This window comes from Curcuma longa, chromosome 8, assembly GCF_044706935.1.
Source record: "Curcuma longa cultivar G26 ecotype Majalengka, Jawa Barat chromosome 8, ITB_CL_G26_1.1, whole genome shotgun sequence".
Taxonomy (NCBI): Eukaryota; Viridiplantae; Streptophyta; class Magnoliopsida; order Zingiberales; family Zingiberaceae; genus Curcuma; species Curcuma longa.
In genome coordinates, this window is record NC_133868.1 from 702,700 (window position 1) to 717,485 (window position 14,786).

The 14,786-nt window shown below is 37.5% G+C and overlaps 1 protein-coding gene across 2 annotated transcripts; it reads right to left on the reverse strand.

Annotated features, from left to right (window-relative positions):
• Window positions 1-235: 235 nt before the first annotated feature.
• Window positions 236-9,660, reverse strand: LOC141833705 (uncharacterized protein At1g28695-like). Of its 2 annotated transcripts, none has more exons than XM_074721194.1 (3): window positions 9,257-9,660; window positions 1,184-1,552; window positions 236-1,052 (listed from the first exon to the last, which is right to left on the reverse strand). In XM_074721194.1, exons 1-3 carry the CDS (start codon window positions 9,392-9,394, stop codon window positions 561-563), a joined length of 999 nt encoding a protein of 332 aa, XP_074577295.1. In that variant the 5' UTR covers window positions 9,395-9,660; the 3' UTR covers window positions 236-560. The 2 variants fall into 2 exon arrangements, with proteins under 2 accessions (XP_074577295.1, XP_074577296.1); XM_074721195.1 differs by lacking the exon at window positions 9,257-9,660 and adding an exon at window positions 9,158-9,250.
• Between the last annotated feature and the right edge of the window lie 5,126 nt (window positions 9,661-14,786).

Genomic DNA, 14,786 nt, shown 5'->3' on the forward strand with positions numbered 1-14,786 from the left:
CTTGAGACTAACCCACCTGATGGATCATAAATCATGAAGTACAAGCTTAGAGACTGTGGTTGTTGAACCACGTAAACCAACTACATATTTGTGTTCAATTTTACTTCGCTGCATATAGATTTTATAGAAGACTTACACCACATGGCAAAAGAAGCATTCACACCCATATGCTACACACATCTGATCTAACATCTAAGGTTAAAACACTCCTTGTCCAAGAGACAACACACACTCATGAAGTTTTTAATGATAAAGATAAATCAAATATTATCCTTCTAACTCATCATCTTCTACAATTATAATTGTACAAGATTCATCTCATAAATTTCCTAATATTTAATGTAGGTTCAAGTGAATAAAAATTGCAACAAGCGTTCCCACAAGATAAAGTACAACGTTTCGCTATCATCTCCTAGTATTCTTTTTCTATGAGCTCAGAAGGATTATCACTCCTGATAAATGACATGATGGCTGGAACGTGAATCACAGGTCCTGATATCATCATTTTATGGTACTCGGACAGACCAGAAAGTGACCCAAGTTTGTCCATCTCACTCAACTCAGTTAACAGTAGTGTCATGCAAGCAAATTCCAGCCTTTGGAGGCCATGCGGCAATATCTGATGTGAGATTCTCCTTGATTGATTTCCAAACTTGAAACACTTTTGAGAGATCTATGAGTTTGGCTTTGACGCTTACACAACAGTTTGCATGGACTGTAATCACTTCCCTGGTGTCCTGGCTCATTTGACAGAAGCCACTGAAATATGTAGTCTCCAAATATCGAACCCTCAACCCAAGCCTCATAAAGGCACCGTCCTTCATCATCGCCTGAAGCACATCTTGATCTTTCTTGCCTGTGGAATTGTTTCTCAATGCATACCATTCATCAAATAGGGTTATGGTTTTGTTGTTGGCAGATACAAAGTAGAAACCAGTGTTGAAGTGGGGATTGTGGAATGGATTGCCGAAGATGTCACAGCTCAACTGAAGGTCCTCTCCTTCGTGACTCAACCTCAAGAATGGATTTCGCAGCCAAAGAACATCCATATCCTGATAGGAGAGAGATCACTTAGTTGGATTTGGATAGAACATATTTAGAACTTAACGTTAGCTTTGCTGTTTAAAGACACTAACAAACATGTAAATACTGTATTTATCTTTTTATGTTATCTTCTACTTACCGTGAAGATGAAATTGTATCCACGTCGGAGGACATCCCCAAGGAAGAGAGTTCTTCTCCACATCATCTCATTAAATGCATTAGACATGTAAAATGCCTCTTTTGAGAAGTTGACTTCCTCAGTTGTGAATTTGTAGCAGTGAAGTTCTAGGGCGCAACATCGGTTGAAGGCTGCTTCATCAACTGCAACAAAGAGAATGTGCCTAATCAAGAATCGGTTCTCCTCTTCTTGAAAACATTGCAGGAACAGATCTAGCATGCCATTTTCCTCAACATATGCCTTGTTTAGTATCGCAATGATCAGTGTCTTGTTCTGCATGGAGACTTTCTGAAGTATTGCATCTAGTTCATCTTTTGGGACATTTTCTTTCTGGAGATATACAAAAGTACAAGATAATTTCAAAGTTTGTTTATAATCTTTAGCAAAATATTGATATTGCATTGCATAAGAGAATAAACTTGCTATGTTGTGCATCATGCCATTTGTTGCCTAGTATAAGTATAGTACAGTAGCCTACAGAGTTAGGCATTCCTATTTGTTGAAGTGAAAAATTCATCCCCTCCAACCCCTCAACCTGAAAAAAAAAATAAAAGAAGAGAAAGATACTAAAACATACAAAAACATAGAAAGCTCAACCGGAAGGGGGGGGGGGGCATGTATCATCAATTCCATCTAGAAAATTCCAACTCAAAAACAAGGTCATAGGAATCGTCAGACTACAGTGCACAAAGCAGTCTCCATCCAAAGCAAAAATAAGGTCTTTGGAATCCTCAGGCTTGTGCCTAGTCATTCCTTGCTCTCATATAAACCAGTCAACAATGCATTGTTGCGTTGTGTCATTGGGTTGTACTCATCAAGGATTGAAATGAGGCATTGACTTGCTTGAACAACCGAATCTAGTGGTTACCGCATTGGTTCGTCCCAACCAGCCAGGTGGCACCTCTCTGTCAACTTGGTGACAATGAAAATGTTGTTGTTCCAACCATCACATATGACTACTCAGGTCTAGATTGATTTCCTATATAACAATAATTTAAGGATACACTTCAATATGCCTTGCAACGATCGACATTCACATTTGAAATGCAAAGTGCACCAAAAAAGCACCATATTGCATCTCGTGCACAACATACCATCTTGTTTCCTACATGTACACAATGTGAACGCTATGTAAACACCCATCACACTCAATGCACAAGTACCCATCCACATGACGTGTGTAGTGTGCCGACTACACACTTCATGTACATTACAAGATTAAATCCTACCATGTGCTTTTACGTGACTCTACTATGTGGCAAGCACATGATGCCTCCAATAACTTTGTATGTTTCTATGCAATAGTCTATTTAAATATTTGAATCTTCATCTAAATTCTACATGTTGGATAAATTCCCTATGAGCTCTCGTCTTTTTTCTTCTCCATGGTCTCAGAAACACTTGTAGAAGAACTATTATTTTGAAAGTTCCAACAATCCCCACTTTTTCAAACTAAAAACAAAGTTTTCATGAACCGTGATAAAAGTTTTAGTGAGATTTAGACTCATCCTAACACGTTTTTGAGACTTCATTTTTGTAGGGCCCTTTATTAATGGATTCATAAAATTTTAGCCTAACCTAACTAAGATAATGATAATAGGTTAGCACTATTGTGAATAAAATTCTCATGCAATTATGTATTAATCCAATATGTATAGAATTTACATACAAACATTTCTATAAATCATAGCTGATGAGGTTGGGTTATCACAATGTAGAAAGCACAAAGGCATAGTTGCTAGTGCAATTGTGCCCTGAGTAGTCCTGTTCAACCAAAATGTTTTAATCTGTTTAGCAATGAGTTTTAAGGTAGGGTTTCTTGTGTAACTAATGTATGCATGAAGTTTGCAAGGACTTAGTAGCAATCACATGGAACCCACAAAACTTGTGACTCAATGAGGTCAAGTTGTAGTGGTTGACTTGACGAGGTTGATTTGTGTTGATTGATTTAATGTAGCCAAGTTGCTTTAGCTTGATGGCTCAAAGGTCTACTAGAATTGGAAGAATGGTATAGGATATTCGAGGGACTGCAAGACGAGGAGCATGGAGCTGGTTTGACATCTTTGATAGCAGTCACAAAAGGTGGACTTCGTAGGTGGCATAGCGAAGGATGACATATAGAGAGAGTTTTGGGTCTAGTGCATCCGAGAATTAAAAATTTGATGGAATGTGGATTCTTGGGTGGCATAAAATTGTGATGGCTTAAAGATAGTGAACTATGAAAAATTGTATAAATTTTAATCTTTGGATTCACACTTTTAGAATAAATAGGCCTGATTGAGAGTCTTCAACATCCAAACATGAGTTCCAAGTCGTAGTCTAGGCATGAGCTTGATCTCAAAGGTTTGCGAAGGCTTACAAGGTGCAAGTCAAGAAAAATTAGAGAATGAGCTAAATGATGTTTGTCTTAGCTGATTGGAATGCTTAGTTGATTGCTTGGTCAACTAAAGTCTTGTGCTCAAGCAAAGATTTGCTCTTTGTTTGAGTTGGTTGATTGAAATGATAGTTGAGTTGACTAATGAGATTGTTGGAAAGATAAGCTCGCTATATCAGCTAGCTGAGTTGATTGGAATGAGTCTCAATCGACTAAATATGATTTCAGTCGACTAGATTCTCATAGAATTGATTAAGATGAAATTCATTAATAGATAAGTTTGTGATCTTATCTAAGTTAATCGAATGTAGTCGAGTCGACTAGAAGTGATTTGAGTCAACTGAATGCAGATTGAGTTTACTATATACTAGTCATAGGCGGATAAGGTTTGGTTAACATGAATTATAATTGACTTGACTCATCTCAGCTAGAAGCTACGGGCTGCTTGAATGCACTCTTCTACTAGAAATAGGTGGGCAAGGGCTTATATAAACAACTCATACACAACAAGTGTTCGAGAATTTACACTCATTCTAAGGCTTCTATGGCTTATACTCGTAATATCATCTTTGTGCTTAACTTTTGTATTCAGTAAAGGGTTTCTCCATCTCTCTCAAGATAGTTTCTCATTATAATGGGAATTTCTAACTTGATCCACCGAATAAATTGTTAGGCCATGGAGTTGTACTTAGGATCCAAACCACATTAAATATCAAAGTTAACGAATTGATTTTTGTGTTTTTATTGTCCTTATTATTTCACTTTCCATACTTACTTAAATTTGTTTAAGCTCGACTAAGGAAAAGCTAATGTGTTGGTTGACCTAGCACTAACCCTCTAGTTGTATGGCCATCTACGATCCTAACACTAAAATAGACCTATAGGCTAAATTGGAATATCTATAATAAACTCCAAAGTGATCATTCATTCTTTCATGCAGCCAACAATGACATGAATTGCAATACATAGTTGAACCTATAAGATCTATGAAATGGCTATCCCACCAAGGGTTAATATGCACCCATTAATGGAGAAATGATCCAATATATTGGTTATCCAACTTACATTATAAGTATTCTTCTAGCATTATTTAAAATCTTTTATATATAGTTGTCATATATAATTCATTGTGTCTTTTAGGTATTTCATTACTCTTAATAGAATTCCAATAGACATAGCCAAAATTACTAGTACATATATTATCTTTTTCCACTATAAATGCAACATTTATCTGGTGTTGAGAATGAGTGTTGTGGACTAAAGTGTTAGAGAGGGTCAGTAGCACTTTAACTTGTAAACCAAAATTATTATTTTTTCTTCATGTGTTCTTAAAAAAAAAATTGAGGCAAGCTTGTTGATTCAGTCCAAGATCAAGGGATGGGATAACTTGTCGATGTGTCTACGGCCATGCTCTTTGGGTAGATTGAATGCGCATCAAGTCGTCTTTTGTTAAGTCGGCTCTTGTTGAATCAACTCTTACTGGGTTGCCTCCTATCAGGTTGGCTCCTACTGGGTTGACTCCTATTGGATCGCGTCTTGTTGGGTCGGCTCCTATTGGGTAACTCCTGCTAGGTCGACTCTTATTTGGTCAACTCCTGTTGGGTTAGCTCTTATCGAGTTGGCTTTTGCTAGGTTGACTCTTACTAGGTCAGCTCCTACCAGATCCGTTGGATCGACTCCTATCGGGTTAGCTCTTCTCATTACGCCGAGTGATCGTAAGGACTTGAGTGACACTTTCTTGCAACAAGCACTAAAGGGACTAGAAAGATATTAGAAGGGGGTCAAGGCATACCTTAGTGTGACCCATCTGATGCTTAAGTTAGATTCGAAGAGAAAAGTTTTAAAAAGGAAAGACGATAATGAAGAGAAAGTAGTAAAACGCTATCTCCTTACCTCCTCCTTAAAACCATCACCATTATCTTATACAGGGGGTGAAGAGGTGACCTCTAGTCTCAAGGGATGAGCCTGTTCCTTCTCCCCTCAAAAGGCACAATATTCTTTAACTGACAATTATTGTAACTACTACCTCCCTTGGGGCTACCGGCGCATAACAACCACATCCCCCAGGGTTGCTAGTGACCTGTATAATGGCCATGTCCTTTGGGGTTGTTGGTGCATAATAGTCATTCCTTGGGCTTGCTGACGCATAACAGTCACGTCCCTTGGGGTTGTCAGCGCGTAACAATCACATCTCTTGGAGTTGCTAACACATAACGATCATGTCCCTTGGGGCCATATAATGACCTAGATGTGACTCAAATTGAATCGGGTTGAACTCGGATGTGACTTAGATTGACTCAAGCATGCATGAGTCGGCTAACTTGACCCAAGTCCCATCCTGAATCGAACAATCTGAGGGCTACATTGACTAAGTTATGGAAAGGGTTGCATTGACCAAGTTATAGACCATTCCATGTGGAACCATTATCTCTACCACATCACATGTGTTATCATAGTGGAAATAAGAAGAACAACAAACAACAATCCATTCAATGGATTAATTCCGCAATTCTCTCTACTCCACAACCTAACAATCCTTTTAATGTACCAAGCCTGCAATTCTCTTTAAGAAAAATCTCTTTTTATAAGGTGAGAAAATCTTTTACAATAACAAAATTTTCAATGCAAAAATATATAATGTGTTAAGATAAAAGATTAACAAAATCTATAGAAGGGGCCTTCAACAATCCTTGGACGTGATTATATAGGCTCGATGCATAAGCAATGTAGGTATAACATTTATTCATAAATCCTGAGAATAAATATGACCATTACTTATATAGATAAACCTCGCACGACTATCCAATGGTTAGTTTTTGAATTACTTTAGTTGGCTGATATCATCTTTTGTCAACTGGAATTAAAATAAAATAGTTATTGGTAATTTTGTTAGCAAACCAATCAACTCAAGATGCCTCTAGTTGACTCATCCAATTGAGTTGATTAGATTCTTTTTTAATCGACTTAGGCAGAATAGGAAGTATTTTGTTTTTGACCAAGAGTTATCAATTAACTCAACTCATGAGTGCTACGCATAGATCCTGACAATAAATAATTACACCTTCATAAGTCTTCGTAAAGCTTCAAGATTAAGCATGATTAACTACTACAGTTAGGAAATCTATACATGGTCATATTTAACACTTTCCAAATAAGTGAACTTGATATTATATTCGCGTCTACCTTAGATTATTCTCTTTAGAGTTTTAAGTTCTCATAGTTTTATGCTACTCAAAGAGTACACCTCTCATCACGTCCTCAATCCCTCAAATGCACCAAACTTTCAGCTCATTCCCTATGTCATGCTTTAATAGGTTACTTACATAATTTACCTCTTGCAGTTATCATCAAAGTCATCGAACCAACTCAATGCTCCTTGTATTTTTATTCTTTGGATATCACATACCATCCTTTGCTGATCTCTAACGGACCTTTGAGACATCAAGCCCAAACAACTTGGTTGTGCCAAGCCAACAAACATGACAAATTCTACAAGTCTCATCAAACCAACTCTATGCTCCTCGTCTTGTTGTCCCTTTGATATCTCATACTATCCTTCATTGATCTTTAGCGAACCTTGAAGCCATTGAACTACACTAACTTGGTCGCACCAAGACTATAAATATGACTCAACCTCATTGAGTCATAAGCTCCACGAGCTTCATATGTATTATGCCAAATCCTTACAAACCTTGCAAGTTCCATGTAGGCATTAGGAACATAAACAAATCTAACATAAAAACTTTACCAAAAACTTCAAAATATCTTGGTCAAACACGATCACTTATGACATAATTGCACTAATATTGAGTACCTATCACGGTATGCATCAAGGAACTAATAATCTTTGAATCTTATCTTAAAATATCTCTCAACCACTGTTAGGTAGTAATTTTAATACTAGATCTCTTAAACATCTTCTTAACCTAGTGACATTAGTAAATATAATGTCACTATTTTCTCTTACAATCTTAATGTGAAGTATAACACTAACTTCTAATGATCAAAGAGATGGTTGATAGGGGGTGAATACTCTTCGTGCTTACGAATATAAACTACTACTCTTGTTGTAATTTATGCAAGTCACAACAAACATTAGCAACAAAAATTAAATAAAAATCACAAACATACCATTCCACAATACAACAAGCATTTATGTGGTTCGACAAATCCTAAACTCCTACCCCACAACATATGATCTTGTTGATGGATCATTATTAGAATATTCTATATTTTCTCCTTGATAGTAAGATACCGAAGGTGGAGAAATTTCTTACAAGTTGATTGCAAAGAGCACAAGAGGATTACAATAGAGATGTTAGGGTTTTACAATAAGGCTCAAGGCAAAATAACAATATGATGTTGTTGTAGCTTAGCTCTTCGAAACTTTTTTAAATTCTTCCTGAAAAGAATTCTTGACATGATCTTATTGTATTGGCAACCATTAGTTGACTATTTGTCACCATCAATCGACAACTAATCGATAGAGAGGTTTATCCATTCATTCGTTATAGTGTCATTGAATTTGTATCCTATAGTAGCATCAATCGACTACTCTTTTGAACTTTAACCAATTCCTTTAGACCATGATTGTTTCTCATTAGCAATTTCTTCATTTATACTGTATCAGTCGATTGCTCATAGGCACCAATCAAATGTTCAATGAAGATCATAATTCTAATTAGTTTCTAAGTCAACTACCCAATCAACTCAGTCAACAGTCGACTACGATTTAATAATCGAGTTTGCCTAAGTTGAGATATACCCATGCCTGAGTATATTTTTTTTCAACTCTTGGCTCATCGTTTTCTACCATGAAGCCATCCCCCTTTAACTTTTCATCCCTTAGATGCATTAAGCCCTCGACACTCTTCCCATGCAATCATTCTCACTCTGCCTCTAGCCATCTCATGTTAATATTTTCGCCCATTGGATGCATTGAGCCCTCAATTCTCTCATTGTGCCATCCTTCACTTGTTGCTTTCTATAGTTTGCTACTCATGCACAAGTACACTTTGATGCTCTTCAACCTACTATCCATCGGGTGTCCCATATGAACATTTCTAATTTAAATGGATCCAAGCCATCAAATAACTACAATCTTTGTTGCACCAAGTTGTATCAATGTGTGTATATCCTTTGCCCAAATATTAAATTTTATAGTCGCGCCGACTACTATGAAACTTCTCCTAAATTTTTCATATTCAAAGTTAGATAAGGTAGTTTTAGTTTTACGCAAACTAGGATGTATGTCTTGTTAGTCATGAATGAATTTATCATCAGCTTCCTTCCAAAGAGGCGATTGAAGCAAATGGCATAGCCTCCTTGAAAGTGATGAGATTAGATTCAAAGACAGCTGGAATGTGTGAAATAATCTTTTGCACAAGTTTGTTCCACTAAAAACATGTAGAAGTTTGTTCACAAGTAGGAAGCAAAGGAATCCTAGTGATCTTCATTTGCTTATAAACAATGCATGAAGTACTTCAGTTATCAACACTGGAAATAAGCTAATATCTTGCATCATATCATGCGTTTCTTAAAATTAAAAACTCCTAGCCTACCATTTCTGATATAGACAGCTCTTACTTAAAGAGCGTTTTGAAGCGATATGAACCGATAATGAAACCATAAGAGGAGCTGCCGAGTCTCAGGGAACATACCATGTCTGTGCCATGCTGTGGCTTGAAGAAAGAAGCGGGAGTTGGAAGCAACAAGCATGCATATAGGATAATCAAGATCAGAAGAGGAATAATGCAAAGCACCGTGGCATGGCAAGAAACGCTGCCAGAGAGCCCCATGTCACACGCAAGGCTAAGTAGATCATCCACCTCGTCCAGTCAATTTCTAAATGAAGGCCTGCGGGAAGCTTGCTTTCTATAAAACTACTTCGCCATTGGAATGTAGGGCATGTCCAAATATGGTGTCAACTTCATAAATCCGACGCATTTCATGTGTGAGGTTTGCAGCAAAAGAATATACATTAGGCTCCCTTCTTCTGCTTTTCTTTTTCTGCTTCTGCTGCAACCGACGTCAACGACGCCAACAAACTATGTTGACAAAAATGTCATTTCTCAATCAAGGACGGTTCCAGCTCTACCATGCACGAGATTATGGTTGAATTGATGAAGGACCGCAGTAGAGTAGACCGACTAATTGAATGGATGCCATGAGCTGTCCATAGGGTCGTCATTTGTGGGGTTGCGGTGTTCACTGCTCCCACCTGCCTTCTCGAATGAAGACAAGAAAAGAAACGTCTACGACACGCTACGCCCACCGCCATGGTACGCAATTTAAGCCCTCTGTCGATTCCTCTGCCGCCGCTGAAAGAAACGAGGCTAGATTTAAGGAAAAAACATTTTAAATAACTATTAATATGGATTGATTCTTAATTAATTAATTGTATAAAAATCTACTAATTATTTATTGTATGATCAGATTATTATAAATTGTTTTAAAAAAGTGTTTAAAATTATTTGGTCTATTCAATTTAGATAAAAAAATTTTGTTGATATAAAACATGATTTATAAATAGTAATACATAGACTAATTCAAATATATTTAGTTGTCAATTCACATTCCTAATATGACATAGATCATTATAATGAAATCACATTCAACGTATAAATTTAAATTTCTCTTATGCTTAAATCAATATTCTCAATTTTATATGATTCTTGGAAACGAAGAAGTCAATTAAATATATTTATCTTTTTGCACACGAATACCGAGTCATAGACTTTGCATATTTGAGCAGTGTCCATTTCTGCCACTTCCTCATCATCCAACCCCAACATAAATGCCCCCCACTAACTTGTCAAATTGGCATCCTTACATCGAAAAAGTGAGCCAGTGTATGTGGGCTAGGGTTCTTGAGTTGCTCGATCGTACCTTCTTTTTTGTGGGCCTGATATATTACTTAGCGGATCAATTTCGTCTCTTTCGATATTGGATTGTGTTTGGTTGTTAAAGGCTCGGTCAAATCGTCTGAATTCGAGGGATCCCATAAATCCTCGATCAAGGATAGCCCATAGGCCCTCTTGCCGAATGGGTCCCTATCAGGTTTTCCGTGGCATTTTGTTAGTATCCTGAAAAAGAAAAGGGCATTCAGGTACAGGTACAGGACCTACTATATCCTTGGCTTTAATATGATTGTCATGGTTCTCGAATGTTTGCGTCGCTCCTTAAGGCTTTGATGATTTTGATCTCGAAATCCGTCGGTTCCTATTTGAGGGTCCTATGATAATCGATTCTTAAACTCTGGATTCTATGATCAAGGATAAAGTGTGCACAATATCATCAAGTAATAAATTAGTATCCTTTAGAATCATAGTGTTGAGTACTAGTTTATGTATAAAGTAGATTATTTAGATGAATTGAATGAAAGAATTTGTTGTAAAAAGGAATTAAATAAAACTAAAGAAACTGAATAAAAGATAATGAAAAATTGAATCTTGAGATAGTCCTAGGATTTTGATAAATCACAATTGTCAATTTGACATCGGACTACTCCATAATTCTAGGATAAAGATAAACTACTCCATAAAGCTAGAAGTATCAGCCATTAACGTCGTAGCTCCTTTGAAGTCTTCAATGTGGCCTCCTTCTCGATCCCCTATCACGGGATTCAGGAGATCCTCTTGATCTCGTCAATCACCAGATGCCTCTAAACTGCCACCCCTTGCTTTTATTTATAGTTTTAGAGCCTTGACGAGATTTTCTAAAAAGTATGGGAACCCTAATATACTTTCTTAAAATGTCACGGTGACTAACAAAATTAACAAATTTTCCTAAAATCATGGGAGGCTCCACCACACACGCCATGCGAGGGTCATGAAACATGGCCAAGTCGTGGTGCACGCTAGAGTGCCCTTGTTGAATCCACACCACGGGACACGACTGTTCCTATTGACACGACCAGCCTGTGTTCCATGTTGAACCTTCGGTATGCTGCTCTGATGCTCATTTTACCTCCAAGATGCTACACGACAGCAACATGGGCCACAGGTAGGTCGTATATCATGCAGCATCGTGATGTACGTAGACTTTTCATCTCCAAGTTTACTCCAAATTCAAATTCTTCACTTCCTATCAATAAAAAGTGCAAACCAATAGTTATCCGAATTTAAAAAAATGAAAAGAATGCAAAAACTAAGAATTCATGCAAATGTACTTATTTAATGTAGTAAATGCAGGCAAAATAAGATTGAAAATATATGTATAAATCATATACATCACTCACCCCTATGAACACTAATAATTTGCTACCTCCTTCGCAGTCTATCTTCCTTTTATTGATCCCTCACCTTCATCCCTATAAGTTTTCACTCCCTTTTGTTGTTGCCTTAATTTTCCATTCTCTTTTCTTGATGGATCTTTGCATATCTACGGATTGTAGGATCAAAAAAAGCTCTAGGAGGGGGGATGAATATCACATGTTAAAATTCATTTTAAAACTTTGTTTTTCTTTTTGAACTTAAGAGTAAGATGCAATGGAAAAATCAATCAAATAAGAATACTTTGTTTTTACTTGGTTCATAGCCTCTGGCTTCTACTCTAAGGCCCATAATCCGGTTGCGGATTACTTCGAGTGGGCAAACATTAACTTTCTCCATTCCACAAAAATAAGGGTGCAATAATAAGCTTACCAACCCTTATAAGAAATGAAAGTGTAATGAAACTAAAACAAGTACCAACAATAAGAATTTGAGCTAGGGCGTAGTTGTCAAAGTAGCACAACGGTGCAGAAGCTTGCTTTTGAGCATGAGTGAAGACATGAGAGGTTGAGAGTGAATGTCGAAAGCCTTCTGGTTGAGCTACTTTTATAGGAATGGATTGATCGACTAATCTTCTTGATCGTTCTCCAGATCCCCTCGATATAGGATCCAAATCTGTTTTATCGGTCAACCGATGTATAGGTTCGATCGATCGAACTTACATTCCGCCACTACTTTGCTACCATGTTAGTATCTTGACATCAATCTTTAGCTACATCAGCCTCGCAAGGCTTATCCTTGATCGAGCAAACTGCCACGTTAGCCTTCTGTGATTTAGCTTGTCCACATCATCACTCTGAAAACTTCAGTTGCCAAGTCATAGGCCTATGCCACCTCAGTGTCCGATCTACTAAACTTTACTATTTGATCTGTCGGGCAGTTCGGTCAACGAGTAACTCCGATTCGGTCGTCCAAACTTGCAACATTGAATTAACACAGTACAAGTAATATATTAAAACTAAGTTATAATAGTTATTGAACTGTCCTATCTTGACTTCGAAATCTAGGATCCTTAATCGGATTATCACCTAACGTTATCCCTATAACAAGGACTCGTCCTTACTTATTCTTCTTTTCAGAAGAACCTCTCAACTCTAGGAGTTTACCTTAGCTTACCTTGTGTCAAACATCAGGTCCAACTAACTTGTTTGGGTTTCTTTCGCTTGACATCAAACCCCTTGACCCACTAGTGTAGGATCGTTGCGTGCGATAGGAGGGTTGAATATTGTACATCGTGTGCATTGAAAAATTATTCGAAAACACAGAGTAGTGCAACAAAAATGTAAATAACACATAAGTACACAATTATTTTTTACTTAATTCATAGATACTTGACTACTACTCTAAGGCTCGCAGTCAGTTTGACTGTTTCGAGGGGCAATCACTAATCACTTTTTGAAATTAAAGGAGGTTTGTTTCTTTTTACAAGTGAAAAGTTCAGTAACAACCTTACTGACCCTTAGATATTTAAGCGTGAAGAAACGAGATAATGATATAACTAATAATAACTCAACATTACCCAAGGCTTGGCTCATAGGAGCTCGTAGCGGTGTTGTTGGAGCTCAAATAAGGCATCTTGGAAACTCAGAGCAGGAGAGTAGCGTGTAGTCGATCAATCATCGAACTATATTTCATTGCACTAGTCAAACCCTTCTTTTATAAAGTGATCCAGGCACCTCCACCTTGGCACAACGTGTAAGGTATAACCCGGTGTGTTCTGCATGTTTACATATTTCACAAATGTGCGCAGCAAAAAAATAATAATAATTACAACTAATTATTATAACACTTGCAACACACGCATATCGGATACAACAGATGCAAGGTATAACTAGAAATTAAAATTTAAGAATAACACTTATTCTAGGTATACTTGACGGATGATATGGAGCAGGAATGACATCAATCAAGCGACTCTATCAAGCTCCGCCTCTACCAGTGATCTATGTCAAGCTCTCCTCTAGGCAGCTTCCAAAGTTATAAGTCACATCATCGTCCTTGGTACTTGCAAATGATCAGCTATGATCAATATGAGAGAAAACTCTAATATCAAAAAAATACGCAACAACACATATCGCGATAGTTTTTTGAGGCTTTCTAACTATTACTGGCAATCATATTCCCAGCGAAGTCTCTGGTGATCAACCTTTGACAGCCAAAATGATGGGCAATCACCAACAGGAACTCCGGTGACTCACGACAGTAGCTCCGGCAATCTATGAACTTGTTGTTTCTGATAGAATAGATTCTGCTGGTCGTGTAGATGAGCTCCGGCAACAGTAGCAAGTTTCTCTGCTAGTTGGAAATGATTTTCGATTACAAAGAGCGCTCCGGTGGTAGGCGATAGCAATCTTTAATGCTTTCCAGCGTTGCTAGAGAGTAAGAGGTCGTCGGACGACCAAGGAAGAAATAGCGGCTATTGGAAAAACTCTTCACCAAGAGCTCCGATTGGCGACGCAAGGAGTGCACCAACTATTGGAGTCCAACATCAGCAAACCTTCTAATCTCACCAAAGAAGTCCTTCTCCTGTGTTGGCTGGTAATGAGAAGAAGACAGGCGACGTTTCTTCACTAGGAAGAAGAGAGGCAACGTTTCAGGTGATGTTTCTTCACCAGGAAGAAGAGAGGTGACTTTTCTTCACTGGGAAGAAGAGAGGCAACGTCTCTTCACCGGGAAGAAGAGAGGCAGCTTTAGGTTTTTTTTCCTTGTTAGCAAAATATAGCTTATAAGAGATAAGATGGATGGTTGCTATTAAATTTAGTTTTAATCTCAACCGTCCATTCCTCTTTTAACGTTATATCTCATATAATATTTTTTTGGGTTTGGATCCAATCTAAAACCTCATCTGTTAGCTCAATAGCCAAAATCCATATGTCAATTAACTTAAGTTTGATTCAAAATCAAATCAAGTTGGTTC